Source organism: Sardina pilchardus, chromosome 18, assembly GCF_963854185.1.
Source record: "Sardina pilchardus chromosome 18, fSarPil1.1, whole genome shotgun sequence".
NCBI classification, from domain to species: Eukaryota; Metazoa; Chordata; class Actinopteri; order Clupeiformes; family Clupeidae; genus Sardina; species Sardina pilchardus.
Genome location: NC_085011.1, coordinates 30196949 through 30216568, shown reverse-complemented (window position 1 = coordinate 30216568; position 19620 = coordinate 30196949). Strand labels below are relative to the sequence as shown.

Sequence of the window (19620 nt, the reverse complement as noted above, 5' to 3'; positions counted from 1 at the left end):
AAACTTGTACATATCTCTACCATTCTCTCTCATTCGACATTTCACAGCCACATGGAGGAATTTTCATGGATAGCCACATACACACAGACCTGGCCACTACTGTAACGGACATACACACACACACACACACATACCTGCACATCATCTGTGTTGACGATGGCTCCCGTGATGTTGGACAGGAGATTGACAAACTCCTCCTGGAACAGGCGCACGCGCTCTGGGATCTCGTTGATGACTAATTTCACGCGCTGGTCATCCCGCAGGATGTAGATGCCCACGTTGGTGATGTCGCTGTGCCCCGCCAGGTCTCGGGCCAACACTTCCACCACAAAGTACCCGGGGGCATACGCCGTGAACAGGTCAAACGTACGGATCACCCCATCTGTTTCACCTGAGAGAGACAGAGAGGTCCATATGATGTTGTAGTTCTACTAAACTCTTTTTTTTTTTTTTTTAAGTATAGTTTTTGGGCTTTTTTTGCCTTTATTCATAGGACAGTGAAGAGAGTGACAGGAAGCAAGTGGGAGAGAGAGACGGGGCGGGTCCAGGAATTGACCGCAGGTCAGACTTGAACCTGGGTCCCTGTGAGCACTCGGACCCGTACGCGCCACAGCCACAGCCATAGCCACAGCGCCCCCCCCCCCAGCTCTGCTAAACTCTTTATATCAAAAAATTGTTTGTCAATTGATTGCTTAAAATAGACCTCGACTGAGGGCAGTGGAACAGAACTGAATGAAACGGAGCGGAATTGAGAGAAATAGGCCAGAGAGTACGAGGAAAAAGGAAGTAAGAAAACGGCGCTGAACATTTTAGGAAACAGCACACCAATGAGATTCTTGTGAAATTTCATTTAGTTTTATCCTTAAATCAAAATGACACCACATGTAGCTGAACCAGACTTCCTTTGTGATAATAGGCCAGGTTAACATGACCCAAATTTCATTTGAGAGAAGCCTAAGGCTGTAAGTGGCACATAATTTTACCACCAGGCATCTAAAGCATCTATTATTGAGAGCATAGAAAAAAGATATATGATACCTGACGAAGACCTGATTGGTCGAAACGTTGCAACCTGCCATTAAACTGGGAGTGTACAAGACATTGGGCAAATATCTTCTACTTTTGTGCCCATATCCAGTCCCGTTTTTATAGAATGTGTGTACATTTCTGCACTACAATCTACTGAGAGCATCTCAACAGACACAGACACACAGATGGACATATAGACAGAGAGGTAGACAGGCAGATGGGCATATACACTCAAATTAATGGACTACAGTGAGTAATATTTAAAGCTGCAGACCGATGATGAAGACGTTGCCCATCTCCTCAGAAGTGTTGGACTGTAACTTGATGTAGGTGATGGACAGGATATGGTAGAGCACTATGCTGTTGTTCCCAATGTCATTATCCAGCGCCTGCACACGGATCAGATCTGAGCCCACCTTAGCATCAGCTGCCACTCCTGAGAGAGAGAGAGAGGGAGGGAGAGAGAGAGAGAGAGAGGGAGCGAGAGAGGTGTCGGTGGGTGGGTGCGGGAGCAGTTAGATGAGATTATTTGTATGGGAAAAATAAAAATGACATAGTTGACTGACATCCTCCAACTTTTAAAAAAATATATAATATATATCCACAAATGCAAGAGGACCTTCAAGTGGACCTCCACACATTTCCATCGTTCGCACCTGCTGTGTATTCTATCTTAGTGAAGCGCGGCGCCTGGTCGTTGATGTCCTCTAGGTAGATGCGGACCTCTTGGAGAGTGGGGTCCTGACCCGGGTCAAGAACGCGAGTACGATGTGACCTTTGACCTCGAGGGGGCGTCCAGTTGCGGTTACTGGAGGCCTTGATGATGATGGAATAAACCGGAATATCCTCGCGATCAAGATCCCTTCTGACTCGCAGCACACCTGCTGGGCTCAGTCCAAAGTTGCCCTCAGTGTCTCCCCCTATAGGTCATCAGTTGGACCAACATTAGTAATATTGCAGTGGCGTAAAGGTACATATGCTATGTGGGTAACTGGGGGTGTTTTTGATCCTCAATTTGCAATAATGAAAAAAAAAATTAAGATTAAGTTACAAGCATATAAAGTAGACTGTTCAATAATGCTATAATAATCATATGGATGCAGATCTCAGATAATATTCATTCAATTTTTTTCCAAAGAGTACAGATTATTTTTGAATAAGTTAATTACTGACGGCTACTGTTCATTTTTTTTATCTGTATTTTGTATCTTTGTATTTCACCTTTGTATTGCACAAACTAATGCTAAAATAAAACACATATATAACATTTGTAATATTTTCTTAACTTCCATGAAATTGTTTGTAATCAGTTACAAAAAACTGTTAAATAAGTATATAACTTTAAATATCTACTGTTAAATAACTATTAACTAACTGTTGGTCAACAATTCAATAACTACTTACTAATGTTTAATGAACTATCTATTTACCCTTTATAAGCAATGCTTATTATTATAAAGTGCTTCCCAACCATGTGTATATTTTTTTGGCAGATGCTATTTGCACCCATGGTGCAAATTATGAACATTACTATTTACACCCGGGGTGTCTATAATGGCAGATGCTATTTGCACCCGGTATTTGTAAATAGCGATCACTGTTACACTTATTCATGCATAGGGCAAATAGCCATTGTTGCTATTTACACCCAGGTGTCCATAGTCAATAATACTATTTACACCCAGGTGTCCATAGTCAGTAATACTATTTACACCCAGATGTCCATAGTCAATAATACTATTTTGTTGTTACGTCACAGGGTGTAAATAGCTCAGCTATGTGGTCAAGGCTATTTGCACCAGGGGTGCAAATAGACACTCCGATACTATTTACACCCGGGTGCAAATAATCCACAATACTATTTACACCCGGGTGCAAATAATCAACATTACTGTTTACACCCGGGTGTGTCTAATCAACAATGCTATTTACACCCGATGTCTAACATCCATGTACACTGTCAATAGGCCTGTAGGCTATTTACCAGCTCTACAGTTTTTAGCTGTTTCGCCATGTCTGGGTAACTTACAGTATATATATGGAAGTGATTATACAAATATTAGGCTGATTAGTGGTCATGTGGTAGCTTGATCAAAGGAAAGCTAGTTCAAAGAGTTATTTTCTGAGTTGTCTTCCAGGTAGCACTGCCACTGTTGACTTAGACTTCTACTCAACTGTACAAAACTGAAATAAAACTAGTTTATCTTTGACAGGTTCAAAAAGCACAAACTCTTATTTGCCGCGAGGTAACGTCATCTAAGAAAAGAGAGAGTCGTTCGTACCATGAAAAAAAAAGGCATCACCTGAGTAGAGATTCGAACCTTGATTCCCTGAGCCAAAGTCCGATCATATACCCACTACACTACAGCCCGTCGACAAAATGCGGGAGATATGCATATAAATTGTGATTGCTAGGATAGCATTTCTTGATTTCGCTTACAAACGGACGGTTTTACCCGTTCACTGAGCAAACTTTGTGGAAATTTAGCACCACTTTCCCATCTAAAATATTGTTTTAATAATCCTAAATTGTTAGATTTAGGACTTAGATAGGACATCTCCTGCCAAGATGGTACGATTCTTTTGTTGTTACGTCACAGGGTGTAAATAGCTCAGCTATGGGGCCTAGGCTATTTGCACCAGGGGTGCAAATAGACACTCCGTATTTTTTTTCATTTTCCTCAGTGCTGAACTATATCCTTCTTTGAACTTCTTTTAACGTCTTCTTCCTTTGATAATGTGCTGCATCACCAAGTCAAATTCCTGTGTACTGTGTATTCCGGTGAATAAAACAATCCTGAATCCTCAATCCTGAATCCTGATATATACAGTCTCATTCACCAACTGAACTCAATTCTAGGTCTAGAAAACAGTCAAGTGGTCCAAATAAAAGATTTCCTAAGAAAACTGGGAGAGTCTTCCAAGGAAATTTGTTAGACTGAGTATGTCAGAATGTCCTGACCAGCGATGAAGTAGTAGACGACAGCGTTGGAGCCCTCGTCAGCGTCCACTGCACCGGTCACGTTCCCCACCACTGTGCCTGTTGAGGAGTGTTCTGGAACAGAGAGGACCTGGTAGGGCAGACTGCCCCTCTGTGACACACACACACACACACACACAAACCACAAACAGATAGACACACACACACACACACACACACACACACACACACACACACACACACACATACACACACATTAAGTGGAGTGCAAATTTAGCAACATTCATTTTGTAATGATTCATATTTTGATTATCATCATATCTATGTCAGAAGTCTACCATAGAATATATCTACAGTGTTACAATACATGCTGAGACAAATATGGGATGAAATTCACTCTACATTCAACTTCTGCACAGTCAATGATTCAGTGTAAGTACATTTTCATGTGCAAACAGTTTCATATCGCAGTAATGCCACAGTAATACCACATCCTCAGACGCTGGAAACGGCAGAAATAAAGAACACAAAGAAACCCATGGGAACTTCAGCTTCAACCATTTCCCAGAACACCCACATACTGTACCATGCCCCCACACACACACACACACATCCACATGGAGGATTAAGATGAGAGTGCTGGGTTCATAAGCGTGTGCCCCTGGCCTTACCGGTGGCTTGAGGAAGACGGGCTCGTTGTCGTCTATGTCGGTCAGGGCCACCTGGAGTGGCTGAGTGGTCTCATATGGCACAGGCTGGCCCAGGTCATAAGCCACTATGATCAGCTGCAGGGTAGAAGACAAACAGTCAGAAACGTAGAGAAAGAGTATTGTATATTTTAATACAAATACTTGAAAAGATTTGCTTGAATCGCCCTTCAACCAATCAGACCAATGATCTGGTGCGTCTTTTGGATAAGCTAGTTTGTGATTGGACCCAAAGGATGTGGACGGGAAGCAGGGGAGATAGATGTGCAGGTTTCCAGCCTGAGCTGCTGGGCGAAATCCAAATTCGCCAGCAGGCCAGGCAGGGTTCACCCAGCCTAAGAGTATTGTATATTTTAATACAAATACTTGAAAAGATTTGCTGAACTTATTCAGTAAATAAACGCAAAAGCTGATTGAGTTGAACTCAAGTTATGATAACACAACTGATACATATTGACACAGTTAACACATAACCACAGAAGTCCACAACAGAGAGGCAGTGGCAGTGCACAAAGGCAGAAACCTTTGGAGCCCAGTGCACGCAAGAGTGCATGCATGTGTGTGTATGACTGACTTCATACACGCAGTTGGAAATGATTGTGTTATGGTCATCATATTTTCTTGAGTGTATATACTGTATGTATTCTTCCTGTCCACTCATTTTCTTATGAGAGAGAGAGAGAGAGAGAAAGATTAAGGAGGAAGACTGACGCTGTGCAGCGCTTGTTTCTCTCGGTCCAGTTTGACGGCCGTGGTGATGACTCCCGTGATGGGGTCGATGTGGAAGTTCTCCCAGTCCCGGTTGCCAGCGCCCGTCTGCAGGAAAGAGTAGCGCACCTCCCCGTTCACCCCCTCATCTTCGTCAGTCGCAAACACCTCATACACCACCAGACCTGGGGGCTGCTCCTGTAGTGCACACACACACACACACACCCCTTTAATCATCTAGTCTTTACACACCCACATAGACAAAGACACGTACGCACACACACACACACACACACACACACACATACCTCCTGGATGTGCATGATGGTGCCATTAGCGGGGCGGACGAATACGGGCCTGTTGTCGTTGACGTCGATGACAGTGATGTGGAGGATGGCCGTGCCCCAGAGTGGAGGTCTGCCGTGGTCCGTGGCCACCACCGTCAGGTTGAAGCGCTCAAAGGACTGGAGCAGACGCAGAGAGCGCACCAGGCCACTGTCAGGGTCCAGAGAGAAGGCGTCTGAAAGGGACAGAGTGAGAGAGAGAGAGATGAAGTCATAAAAATACAGAAGGAAGAAGAAGAGGAAGAGAAGAGAAAAACATTAAGGAGAAAGAAAGGAAATGCATATGGAAACAAAGACAAAGAGTGACAGAGAGAGAGGGCGTAAGAAGAGAGGGTAAGAGTGACCCAGGGTGCCAGATTGATTACGAGACAGCAAAGAGGAGAGAAGTCTGGGTGTGGAGGTTTGGAGCGTGACCTAACACACGTCAACAGCATGCTTATCACACATTTGCTGCAGTGTCATGATCTCTTTTTTCCACAAACATCTTACATAACTGTGCTACACACAACATGAGGTGTCACGTTGTCGCAGGAAATGTTTTTTTCTTCTGCTGAGCATTTTTACTGAGCAAAACTACTTAGGGGTGTTTACTGTGTGCATACCATCGATGTGTACATATTTGTGCCTGTGTAAATTGGGTGTCTATGAGCCCATCTGTAATCAGTTCATCACTGTGTGTGTGTGTGTGTGTGTGTGTGTGTGTGTGTGTGTGTGTGTGTGTGTATGTATGTATGTGTATGTGTACTTATTTACAGTACTTATGCACAAGTCTGTATGCACGTGTGTGCGTGTACTTATTTGTATATGTGTGAGTGTGTGTGCATGTCTGTCTGTGTGTGAGTGTATTAGTGTGTATAAGTGTGTGTGTGTGTGTGTGTGTGTGTGTGTGTGTGTGTGTGTTAGTGTGTGTATTAGTGTGTGTAAGTGTGTGTGTGTGTGTGTGTGTGTCCTGCTGACCTGCTCCAGGCCCTTGCATACTGTATGTGAGGATGGCGTTCTCTCCCTCGTCCAGGTCGGTAGCGGAGAGAGTGATGACAGAGGTTCCGCTGGGCTCGTTCTCAAACACACTGGTGCTGAAGACCCGCTCAGAGAACCGTGGACGGAAGTCATTTACATCCAGAACAGTCACTAGAACCTGACAGTGGTACAAAGCATAAGAACATTAAGCATAACAACAATAACTAGTTTCATTACATTTTATGGCAGTTCATACAGTGACATATGGATTCTTACTTCATAGAGTGATATAATCTCATGATAACCCTTGACACATTCAAAGTGTTATAAAGTATCCATAAAGTATTCATAAAGCATCAAAATGATCAACATAAGCGTATATGACATGCATTCACTTCTGTATAAATAGTTATGTCAATCACTAGCACTAATTCATACAACCCTTTATGAATGTTTATAATGCTCTATCAACACTGACTTTGAGTAAAGTATTACCAAAATAACACTGACTTTGAGTGAAGTATTCCAAAATAACACTGACTTTGAGTGAAGTACTAGCAAAATAATTGATAAGACAGCACAGTTCAGCTCAACATATGCCCCCAGTCTGTCACACACCTGAACTGAGTTTTCCCTGCGGTGGTTTGGAATCCCTCCCGGATTGTCACGGGCAACAGCAGTTAGGGTGTAGTGGTCTTTAGTCTCTCTGTCCAGCGGAGAGAGAATGTAGATGTCACCCTGATAGGAGGAGGAGGAGGAGGAGGAGGAGGAGGAGGAGGAGGAGGAGGAGGAGGTAGAGTAGGCAGATAATTAGGACAGAGTTGTGGACAACATTAACATTTAATAATATTTATTTAGATCGGTGCATTTGTTTAGTGTCTACTTTACTCTTTACCATATTCATAATACCAAAAAATCTATATATGATAGAGTGTTTGACTTCACACTAACGTGGTGGGAGTAATGCCAAACTTGCATACGCATGTGTGTGTGTGTGTGTGTGTGTGTGTATGTGTGTGTAACTCACCGTGGTGGGAGTGATGCCAAACTTGCATACGCATGTGTGTGTGTGTGTGTGTGTGTATGTGTGTGCAACTCACCGTGGTGGGAGTGATGCCAAACTTGCATACGCATGTGTGTGTGTGTGTGTGTGTGTATGTGTGTGTAACTCACCGTGGTGGGAGTGATGCCAAACTTGCATACGCATGTGTGTGTGTGTGTGTGTGTGTGTGTGTATGTGTGTGTAACTCACCGTGGTGGGAGTGATGCCAAACTTGCCCTCCCCGTCTACCAGGCTGTACTCGATGACCGAGAAGAGGCCGGAATCGGCATCCGTGGCACTCACACTCACAATGATGGTGCCTAGAGCTACATCCTCAAACACAGGTTTCTACACACACACACACACACACACACAGTAATACAGACATAAGAATAGTGCACAAAATGGTGCACATTTGCACAAATATTGCTGACCCCGAGCCTAGAACCCAGCTGTAAGACTCACTACTGTAATGTTGTGTGAGGTCAGAAAACCCGACCAGGCTCAGACTTCAGACACAGAAGCCTAAGAAGCTACCTGATAAGAGGGCTGTGAGAAAACGGGGTTGTTGTCGTTGACGTCCACAATGCGCAGGTAGACCGGCAGCTCGGCAGAGCGGGGCGGGCTCCCATGGTCCTGTGCGCGAACGGTGAAGTTCAGCCACTGCACCTGTTCATAGTCCACCGTCCGGTTGGCCACAATCTTCCCTGTGGCAGCATGTCATAGCAGGACGGAAACACACATGAACAGGAAAATAATAATAATAACAACATGTGCACAAGAACATGCTCAATTCTCCTTCCGCTCTCAGACCTTACTGATTTTTCAAATGTTTTCATCACAATTGATATGAGAAGGAGTTAGATTTAGGAAGAGGGACAACCACAGCATCCTTCCAGCCCTCTGTTACATGTTGTGCCTGTAAAGACTTAAAAATGTAACGGAATAGGGGACTAAAATATTTCGCACAGGTTTTAAATATATGCCCATAGATGCAATCTGGTCCATAACTCTTGTTCATTCACACTGAGAGGAAGGCCTCATGCACATCCTGGTTGTATGCAAAGGACTGATTATCTATGAGAGTATTACTACTCAGTTACTGGATCCAGTATCAGACTCGTAGCCCCCAGGGTGACCAGACTGCTGCTATTTGGATTCTGGAGGCCTCCTATCATTTGCATGCTAGCCCAGGCTGAGCCAAGGTTGTTAGTGTCCACCTTGCTCTCCAGTCTAGTTTATGATCGTGCTTTGACTGAAGAATTTGCATTTGCAACTCATTGTTAGATGTCAGATGCCAGTCCAGAGTGGCTCCCTGTTATAAACATGATTTCTTTTTCCGTACACTGGATTGTGGACGGTTTGTTGTTAGAGTAAAGTTTGCATAGAATAATCATGTCCCTACAGAAAGCCACATGTGAACATGTCACATCAACAAACATGTCCAAATACTTGCCAAAGGAATGTTTACACATTTCCCAGCCTGTAGTTGTTGGAGCATGCCTGTAGACACAGCACACATTCAGCCCTTCATGTCCCTTGTCTGTGCTTTCTGCACTGTGCTTTCTGTACTGTTCTGCTTTCTTTAAAACAGTTTTATAAACCCTTTCAATCTGTTCCTAGAGGGTTTCCGTTTGGAATGTTCAAAACCACCTCTTAATTCTTAATATCTGCAGAACATCACACATCACACCATGTATTCTGCCTGTTGCTAGTGAGTGACTGTTGATGTTTTATCTCTGTGTTATAAGTGTGTTCTTGTTTGTGCGTTCCCTTCCCCCCCCCTGTCTTTATCTACATGAGTGATAGCCTGTCCTCTGTGGTTGTTGTCTCCTTACTGTGTCTTGTTTATGTTTCTTTGCTCTGTGTTTTTGTGTGCTTTGTATGTGCTTTTGTAATTTGTATTTTAGTGCTGACTTGGCATTTTGACCAAGTCAAATGAGTGGTTATTTACATCCTGCCAAAGGACAACGGTTGAAAATGAGTTGGTCGGCTAACACTGGTACATTGTACAGAAATGTAAATGAATGTGCACTGTCCTTATAAATAAAAAAATAAAAATAAAATAAAATAAAATAAAATAAAATAAAATAAATGAAATGAAATGAAATGAAATGAAATGAAATGAAATGAAATGAAAATGAATTGGACTAAGTGTAATGCCCTACAAAATGTTGACTTGAAAACTTTGTCACCAAGTTTCCATTAGCTCAAAGTTATTTTCTGTGCCACTGGAAATGCCTCAGGAACACAAGTTTGTTTATGCCGCTGAAAGGGTTAATTAATACATGGATAATAAATGCACCCAACTGTAATCCACTAGTGCCATTTAATTGATAAGCCTTTGCAGACACAAAGGTCTAAAGTCTATATTGCATATTTAAATCACTTCCTTAACCTGTCATTCACTCATGACCGGAGGTTAATATGTAATCTTTCAAACTGCCAAAGACAATAATTTGAATACTTAACATTTTGGCATACAACTAGGACAACTCAGTACTTTAGACGAGACTCAATACTTTTCATAACACCAGACGTGACGCTCTGTAGTGGAGCTGCTGACCTGTGGAGGGGTCCTCCAGCCTCAGGTAGTCCCCACGGGGCAAGTGCAGCAGCTGGTAGATCACCTGCCCGTTGGGGCCTTTATCGGGGTCCACAGCCGACACGGACAGCAGCGTGGTGCCTGGTTGCGCCCCTTCTAGAATCTTCTCGGAGAAGTTTGCCACGCCAAAGGGCCGAAAGCGTGGAGCATTGTCATTGACGTCGAGCACGTTGACCGTCAGCCTGGCTGTCATTGGGCAGGTTGGGGGGGGGGGGGCAGGAGAAAGTTGGAGGATGCTGAACTAAATCGCAACTCAGCCATTTAGGCTTACTGATTACGGATTTACGTTGTCTCAGGATTTCAACAACATTTCAAAGTGTTCATCTTCTCAATCTCAACATAAAGATGTAATCTTAATGGATACGTGCACTTGTGTGCATGAGAAGAAACTGTGTGTGTGATCTTACCATTGGGCACACTGACCGACTGGTCAATGACGTCACTGGCATTGTCATGGACAGAAACAATGATGTCGAAGGTGGCAACGAGCTCCCTGTTCAGAGGGTTACGCACAAACACGGAGCCTAAAGAAAAACACACAGACACACAGACACACACACACACACACACACACACACACATACACATTTGCATTTATTTTTTTACAGCGACATTACTTCCCACAAACCAAATCATGACCTTGTAATGTCCAGGCTAATCTTATCACCCTCACATCATCTCTAAACAGAGCTGCCCACATTTTGCCCACAGTTTCCTGGGGCCGGTTTCACTAAGGTAGTTTAGACTGGTCTATGGCTTAGATAGGACTTATGTTTCTTTATAGATCAGTCTAATGCAAGTAAGCCAGTTTCACAAAAGTTAAGACTATCTCATTTTAGACTTAAAAAAATAGACACCTCACCCCCAGGCTAACGTGGGTCTAAAGGGCTATATCAGAAAAGGTGCTAAATTACGTCAGCTTATCCATTTGAAAGCAGGCTAGCATGGCTAGCTAATGTAGGGCTTCAGTCCTATGAGTCAACAGCGTCTGCTTTAAACTAACCTGGCTAGATTAAGGCAACAATGTATGTTCCTGCCTACGAATAAAATGTAGCCTAAACGACCTCAAACGTGTTATGCACACATTAAAAGAGCATGCGGACTGGTAGGTTGGTGGAAGTAACGCAGCTTCCTAGCCAGCTAACGTTACGCTGCCTCGATAGGTAAAGTGGGATAGAACATGGGTAGCTGCTAGGACAAGACGGGAGCAAAATATGTATCTGTTACGTTAGCCAGCAACGATAACCACACTCGGCACTATGCATGACACAAAAAAAGTCTTTATACGTGTTAAGCTCCTCCAAAATGCACAGTTTCTCTGAGTGAGTAAAAGCTAAGTGGTTAGTGTCCACTCGGTCGGCCATGTTTTTTGTTTTGAAAAGAGTCTTAAAATAACCAGATTACCCACAATTCTTTGCATCTAGTCCTACTTAGGATAGTCGGTGTCTTAACTGCTTTGTACAACACTATTATTTAGACGTCTATGCTAAGTCTGACTATACCCTTAGTCTTAGTTATAGTCACAGTCTATCTTAGTGAAACCGGCCCCTGGTGAGGCCTCACTCACCCGTGTGGAACTCGATGCCAAACGAGTCCTGCAGGCCCCTGACGGGCTTGTTGGCGTCGTCGCGCGCCTCCACCGAGATGATGTAGTACTCCAGCCGGGGTCGGAGGTCAGGGTCCTCGGCTGCGAGCGTGGCCACCACTTCGCCGGCCGGCGTGGACTCGTTGACGCTGATGGTCTGCACCGGGCGGATGAAGCGCGGCCGCGAGTCGTTGACGTCGTCGAGCATCACGGTGAGCGTGGCGGTGGCAGAGATGGGCGGCGTGCCGCGGTCGGTCGCCATGACGATGAGGCGGTAGGAGGCGCGCTCCTCGCGGTCCAGCGTGGCGTTGCCCACCAGCACGGCGCCCGAGAGGGCGTCCACCACGAAGCGGTCCTGGGCACCACTCTCCAGGCGGTACAGCAGCCAGCCATTAGCGCCCGAATCAGCATCACTGGCCGACAGCTGTGTCACCACCACACCTGTGCACACACACACATATTCATACACACACACACACACACACACACACACACATAAACACACACACATAAACACACACACACACACACACACACACACACACACACACATACACACACACACACGCACACACACACACGCACACACATACACACACACACACACACACACACACACACACACACACACACACACACACACACACACACACAAACACACACATAAACACACACACAAACACACAAACACACACACACACAGGCAGATGACTTCACAATGGCTTGATTATATTTGTAGGTACATTACCTTACATTTGCCTGACATTTTTTAACCAAAGCGACTTACAACAAGGTATGAATTTGTAAAGCAATTCTAACAACAATTCTAGGAAAAATAAAAAAGAGGTGTCCGGAGGGGGAATGCGTCTGGGAATGACCACTTCTTTCTTGTCCCTGTCAAGGTTGCCATGGTCGTGGACACCTCAGCAGGTACAACTAGGTGGTAAGTAGTGCTATGAGAGGAGATGTTCTCTGAAGAGCTGGGCCTTCAGAAGTTTTTGAAGATGGAGAGGGATGTCCCTACTCTAGTAGGAACTGGTAGTGCGTTCCACCAATGAGGAACAAGTAGCTGATGGTTTAACAGCAAGGAACAAGCTTTAACCTCCCACCCCCTCAACACACACACACACACAGACACACACACACACACACACACACACACACACACACACACACACACACACACACACCTGTGGGGCTGTTCTCGGGCAGGCGCACGGTGAAGCTGGGCGGGTTGAAGACCGGGGGGTTGTCGTTGACGTCCAGGATGGTGATGCTGAGGGGCACGCTGCTGTTGAGCCCCCCCACGTCCTGCGCCAGCAGCTGCAGCTCCACACGAGGCTCGGAGAACGCCTCTCGGTCCAGCTCCGCCCCCTCACGCACCTGCACCTCACCTGCAGCCCCAGGGGGAGAGGAGCACACACATGTCTGTTATATCAACTAGAAAAGCACTCAGAGGGCGCTAACCTCTAGCCTGGCACGCCCTCCCAGTGACGCAACGCCTTCAGGCTTTTGCTGCTGGTCTGGTCAACTGCTCATTGAGAAGGATTTCTGAGTTCCCGAAATCTGCGGAACTGCCCCCTTTGGTCGAGAACCAATCAACTTTGAGCAGCTCCAACGGCTCTGGGTAGAGGCGTGTTCAAGGCAGCGGAAAGAGTGTTGTTATTGGTTTAAACTCGGCAATCCGCTTTCTGACATCTACCAGTAGCAAACCGAGGCACTTAAAGGAGGCGGGTCAACCAGCGCTGGCAAGAAACCGTGTTAGCACAGGCTGTTGGTCAGACTAAAGTCTCGCAGAGCCTTTGAAAGTCGATGGTAATCAGGCTAGCTAACCTCTGCCAAGCGAAAACATAATCGCCTCCTGGATCCAGACGGTGATGCGGTGATCACTTCCAATTTAATAGTTTATTCCTTGGGTCAGCCCTTCCTTGAAATTCCCAAAATCCATCCATAACTTTTTGAGTTATCTTGCGAACAAACAAACAAACAAACAAACAAACAAACAGACAGACAAACCCTGATGAAAACTTAACCTCCTTGGCAGAGGTAATTAAATACAAAATCCTGTATTGACTCGGTTTACAAAACTCCTTTATAACCCAAGCCTTAATTCTGAGACACATTCATTCGATTCACACTTTACACTATCTGGTCGTCAGCTCAACTTATCTTATCGAAACGTGCTCAAGTAAACAAGTGCTTAAGTATACAGTAAACAGTATACAGTAAAATAGAATGCAATGTCACCTGTGTTGGCGTCGATCGTGAAGAGGTCGACTCTAGAACCCAGCAGCTTATACTTCACTATAGAATTCGTTCCGATGTCCTTATCCAGTGCTTTCACTGGCCCATTCAAAACAGTCACGGTACTGCCTAAGAAAGAGAGAGAGAGAGAGAGAGTAGGTTTGAGGTGGTTGGACAGGGAGTTAACTGTAACTAAGTTACAGAAAAAATCTATGAATCAAATAACTACAGTAAAAGGCAAGAGGATCAAGAGCAGGCTGTCTGGCACCTGCTAGGGAGTTTTCCATGATTTCGGCACGATAGCTGGGGCGCGTAAAGAGAGGCCGGTTGTCGTTCTCATCCAGAATCCTGACCACCAGAATGTCTGAGTCCTGGGGCGAGGGATAAGAGCGTCAACGGAGAAGAGGAACGTTTCATTTGCTCTACTGAGTTTAGAGGCCAAGGAAGCTGCAGACATAAGCGCTTTCTTCAACAACACAATCATATAAATGATGTCACATAATAAAATGGAAAAGAGTCTCTCTCTTTTTCTCCCGCTCTCTCTCCGTCTCATTCTCTCTCTCTGTGTGTGTGTATGTGAGTGCGTGTGTGTGTGTGGGGGGGGGGGCGGTCATTCTTACCCGACGTGCTATCCGAGGGTTCTCAGGGTTGTCTTTGACCGTTATGGTCAGTCTGTACTCATCTATTCTCTCTCTGTCAAGTGGCCTGTTCACCTGTACCACACCTGTCTGAGAGCCAGAGAAAGAGAAAGAAAGAGAGAGAGTACGGGACAAAAAAATAATAATAATGAAAAGCATGAAGAATGTAAAAACAGGAAGAAAATGATGGTAACAATGTGGAAATAAGCTATGATTATTCAACAAGCACATGAGTGTTTTACATAAACTTTTTTACATAAAGACATTTTGTACAACATGTACAGTTTTAAAAGTGTTTTGATGATCAGATGATTTGATAGCCTCTCACCCTTCCTAATATATTTACATTTATTCATTTAACAAACACTTTTATCTAAAGTGACTTACATATTACAGAGGACATTGCCCCCAGAGCAACTCAGGGTTAAATGCCTTGCTCAAGGGAACAACAGTGGAAGCCGGGAATTGAACCCACAATTTTTCAGGCTACTGCATGGTAGCCCAGCCACAACGCTATCACCGCACCAACGGCCCCTCTCCCTAATGGCCTGTACAGACTACACGATTTCAGCCCGATTTTGCCTTGAATCTCCTACGACTCCCGTGTTGACACTGACACTGTGACAACATGCGACGAGAAGGCTACGATAAGCCGATCTTGTAATTTGGCCTTAGTCTTACGACCAAGACGCGGCAAGATTTTGCCTAGTCTGTCATGGTCAATCGTAAAAGATAAGCGTGAAAGACAAAAAAATGGTGTAGTCTGGACAGGCCCTAACTCTTACGGTCTCATTGATGTAGAAGGCTCCGTCTCTGTTGCCGGCGGTGATGTTGAAAGTGAGGAGGGCATTGCGGCCGCTGTCTGCGTCTTTTGCTCGGACACGGGCCACGGAGGTGTGGACGGCTGCCCCTTCACTCACACTGGTGTTGTAGGGCAGGTTCAGCAGGATCGGGTCATTATCATTGATGTCCAGAACCACCACCCCAAGCACCACCTAGAACAGAGATGAATGAGAGACAATCTTCAGTAGGTTTGTGTGCCGTGTGTGTGTGTGTGTGCCGTGTGTCTGTGTGTGCCGTGTGTGTGTGTGTGTGTGTGTGTGTGTGTGTGTGTGTGTGTGTGTGTGTGTGTGTGTGTGTGTGTGTGTGTGTGTGTGTGCGTGTGTGCGTGCATACGTGTGTGTGTGTGTGTGTGTGTGTGTGCGTGTGTGTGTGTGTGTTTGTGTGCATGTGCGTGTGTGTTTGTGAGTGCCGTAGGCTACTAAGTGTGAGACCATGCAAGCCACTCAATCATTACATTTCCTGATACACAAGTACACTGAATTTGACTAAATATTTGACTAAATACAGCACATTTCACTTGATTTCCATGCAGTGACACCTATGAACCAAATTGTGACAGTGTGTGTGTGTGTGTGTGTTTATGTGTGTTTATCTGTGTGCGTGTGTGTGCTGCCTCTCTGTTTGTAGATGTTTCCCTGTGGCTGCCCGTGTTTGTCTTTGCATGTAAATACTATCAGTCGTGTGTTTGTGTCAGTTTATTTACGCAAATGTGCAAGTGTGGGTGTGTGAGTGTTTGTGATTGCTGACCGTGCTGCTCCGGGGAGGAGTTCCCAGGTCCAGGGCTGTGATGGTGATGTTGTAGGAGGGAGTGGTCTCCCGGTCCAGCTCCACATCCCTCCTGACCCGCAGCTCCCCCTCCACCGGAGACACCACAAACTCATCTAGCTCAGAGAGAGGGAGGGGGAGAGAGAGAGAGAGAGAAAGAGTTAGAGAGAGAGAGAGAGAGAGAGAGAAAGAGTTAATTGCGTTAATTCCACAATTCTGTTAAACATTTATTTATCTATTTATTTTCCCTGAAACTCTTTACGTGTACATGTAATTGAGCTTTGGCAATATTGTTCATGAAACTTTCATGCCAATAAAGTTTTATTGAATTGAATTGAAAGAGGGTCAGAGTGTCAAATTACACTGACAACTTCACTAAAATACAGCTGTCAGTGTGTATAGTAGTGTTATACCTTACACACACACACACACACACACACACACACACACACGTGACCATGCATGTACACACAGATTCACACACATTCACACAGAAAGAGAGAGAGAAACTCACTCTTGGGGTCTCCTGCAGTGATGGAGTACTCCACCTTGCCGTTGAGGCCCGAGTCCTCATCGATGGCTTTGACCGTCCACACGCGGGGCCCCGGCTGGCCCTCAGTGATCTCAAAGGGCCCCTCGAAGGCCTTCGGGAACGTGGGGGTCACATCGTTCACATCCAGCACATTCACCATCACCTGGTCAATGCAACACGCAGTCATACGGAGCTCACTGAGAACTCAGTACACAGACTGTCAAGTCTAAATGCTATGACCTTGTTGTCATCGTGTGTGTGTGTGTGTGTGTGTGTGTGCACGACCAACTAACCGTAGATCTGAATGCTATGACCTTGTTGTCATAATGAGTGTGTGTGTGTGTGTGCATGCATAACTAACCGTTGTACTAGATGTCAGTCTGAGATGTGGGAAAGGACACTGGTCTGTTGCGGTCACAACCAGTGTGTAGCGTCCATTACTGACTTCGTAGTCCAATTCTTTGACTGCAACAATCCTTCCCTGGATCCAATTCAGCACAAAGAGATTCGCTTAGATCATGTCTATCTTCTACTAAAGATGACACAACCAACTCCCATCTCTTTGAAGGACAACATTGCAAGAGTCTGGTGTCACATCAATTTCTCCAAGTCAGATACCATGTAAGCTCAGTGTTGAAATACTTGAACATTATAATTAGTCCATTGGACATTGTAGATCTTAACAGGCATGTACTAAACATCTCTTTAAGCACTCATAAACAATGTGTCACAGCTTACCGTTAAGTTATTGATTCGGAACGTCTGCCCAAGGTTGCCCTGGGCGATGGCATAACGAAGGGTTCCATTGAGCTCCTCATCGGGGTCGATGGCTGTTACCGTGGCAATGGTGGCCCCAACTGTGTCAGGCCCTTCACTCAGCACGGTCACATACTCCTCCTCCGGAAACTCTGGTGCGTTGTCGTTCTCATCCACAATATGCACCCATACCGTGGTAGACGTCTTAGAGACATAGGAGGAGGGAAAGAGAGAGGAAGAATATGGACTCTACTGGTAAAGAAAATAACAATCTGTTCTGACTGGTTGTGGTCTACACTTCAGCGAAGACCTGCCTTAGATGTGTCTTTATGCTATTATTACCCTGTGATAAGATGTTTGTTTCCAAAGAGGGAATAAAACCTGTATACAGACATGTAAAAAAGGAAACAAACCTACGGTCGGGGAAAAACTAGTCAATTTTGTTTTCACCAAATATATTTCCGATTAGACTATTTACATGATATATTAACCACATTACCATTAACTCAGCAAAACCACAAATATAAAAGCTTACCAAATTAAAGTCCAAAACTAATAGAGTTGTGTGTAATACCGGTAATAAAGTGAAATGAGACAGAAAAAAAGGATTGAACACACTAAGAAAAAGCAGCAAACCAAGGCAAGGAAGGGCAAGGCACCAGCTGAAATCTTTAGAAAGTTATTGTAAATTAGCATCTGCTAGGTTAATACATATCGACGGGCTATAAAAAAGGCTGTTGTGTTACCAAAGTGTAATACAAGAGACATCTCCTGATGGGTAAAAGCAAAGAGATATCCCAAGAGTTATTGTCTCCCTGCAAACTTAGTGTTGCAAAACATATCAATGGTAGTACAGAGTATTTCCACAAGTGGAAGGAAGATCACTCCAACATCCGGCACACAGGAGCTCCTTGCGAGATGTCTGATCAGGAAGTCAGAGGGATAGTCAGAATTCAGAAGAGTAGCCCAAGAGCCAAGGAACACTTTATTTCCCACACTGTATAGTGTGTACAGACGTGAACAAATTTGTTGGCATTCTAGCTACAGAAATATCAAAGACTTCAAATGTTGCCGATATTAGCCAATATCTATACTGTGTCAACAGACATGTTTCATCACCTGGGGAATTACACTGACGCAGCACGTCTCTTCTCTTATTCTCATAATTGAGTGTGGTTTGCATGTTAAGGCCATAGAGACAGCCTTTCTCCTTTTCACTCTCTGCCTCTACTAATGGCCTGATTTCTCATCACTACATTAACAGACGCCAATCACCTGATGACTGTGCCCTCCAGCATTTACACTGAAGCCTGACAGGAAACTTCAATTGGATTATTCCCACCTAGTTTTTTTCTCTCTGTATTTTGAATGCCCCAGACACAGTATAAACTCAACGGGTACACAAATGAGTTGTTTGTGATATGTAGGCCTAAAACACTGATGATAACAGATGATAAAACACAGAGGTAAACAGCCCCAGCAAGATTTGTCTGACCACTTTTGATATGCATGTTCCATCATGTCCTATTTATCTGTTGTCTCAACACTATCAGCTATCGAAATGAGAACATTTCAGATAACCAAAGATGGACCACCTCCCCCCAGCATTTACCGTATATATGTGAAACAACTTGTGAGTCATGAAGGCAAGCAAACAAATTCTCAACAGTGCTCATCATCCCCTAAGCCATCAAGACACAACTCTTGTGTGTGTTTAATTAGGTGTGTGACCCAGGCCTCTGATTCACAGTAAGTGAATTTAATTGATGAAGCACATTTACACACAGCATAAGCTGACCATAGTGCTGTGAAAGACTAAAAAGACACAAAATAATACAAAGTAATCAGTGTTGGGGAGTAACGCATTACATGTAATTGAGTTACGTAATTTAATTACAAAATAAATGTAACAGTAATATATTAC

At 44.5% G+C, this 19620-nt stretch overlaps 1 protein-coding gene across 1 annotated transcript in view; it reads right to left on the bottom strand.

Moving 5' to 3' along the window:
* The window catches only part of cdh23 (cadherin-related 23), a 233552-nt gene that overhangs the window by 8186 nt on the left and 205746 nt on the right, over nucleotides 1-19620 (bottom strand). The window contains exons 37-59 of the mRNA XM_062519065.1: nucleotides 17679-17900; nucleotides 17302-17421; nucleotides 16923-17103; nucleotides 16391-16524; nucleotides 15586-15795; nucleotides 14783-14890; nucleotides 14431-14533; nucleotides 14166-14291; nucleotides 13109-13312; nucleotides 11901-12359; nucleotides 10741-10857; nucleotides 10295-10519; nucleotides 8266-8435; nucleotides 7939-8076; nucleotides 7305-7424; nucleotides 6687-6864; nucleotides 5694-5905; nucleotides 5389-5583; nucleotides 4642-4755; nucleotides 3992-4121; nucleotides 1686-1949; nucleotides 1304-1465; nucleotides 135-391 (exon numbers count right to left, since the gene is read on the bottom strand). Coding sequence (XP_062375049.1) covers nucleotides 135-391; nucleotides 1304-1465; nucleotides 1686-1949; nucleotides 3992-4121; nucleotides 4642-4755; nucleotides 5389-5583; nucleotides 5694-5905; nucleotides 6687-6864; nucleotides 7305-7424; nucleotides 7939-8076; nucleotides 8266-8435; nucleotides 10295-10519; nucleotides 10741-10857; nucleotides 11901-12359; nucleotides 13109-13312; nucleotides 14166-14291; nucleotides 14431-14533; nucleotides 14783-14890; nucleotides 15586-15795; nucleotides 16391-16524; nucleotides 16923-17103; nucleotides 17302-17421; nucleotides 17679-17900 — 4149 coding nt within the window. The remainder of the gene's footprint in view (nucleotides 1-134; nucleotides 392-1303; nucleotides 1466-1685; nucleotides 1950-3991; nucleotides 4122-4641; nucleotides 4756-5388; nucleotides 5584-5693; nucleotides 5906-6686; nucleotides 6865-7304; nucleotides 7425-7938; nucleotides 8077-8265; nucleotides 8436-10294; nucleotides 10520-10740; nucleotides 10858-11900; nucleotides 12360-13108; nucleotides 13313-14165; nucleotides 14292-14430; nucleotides 14534-14782; nucleotides 14891-15585; nucleotides 15796-16390; nucleotides 16525-16922; nucleotides 17104-17301; nucleotides 17422-17678; nucleotides 17901-19620) is intronic.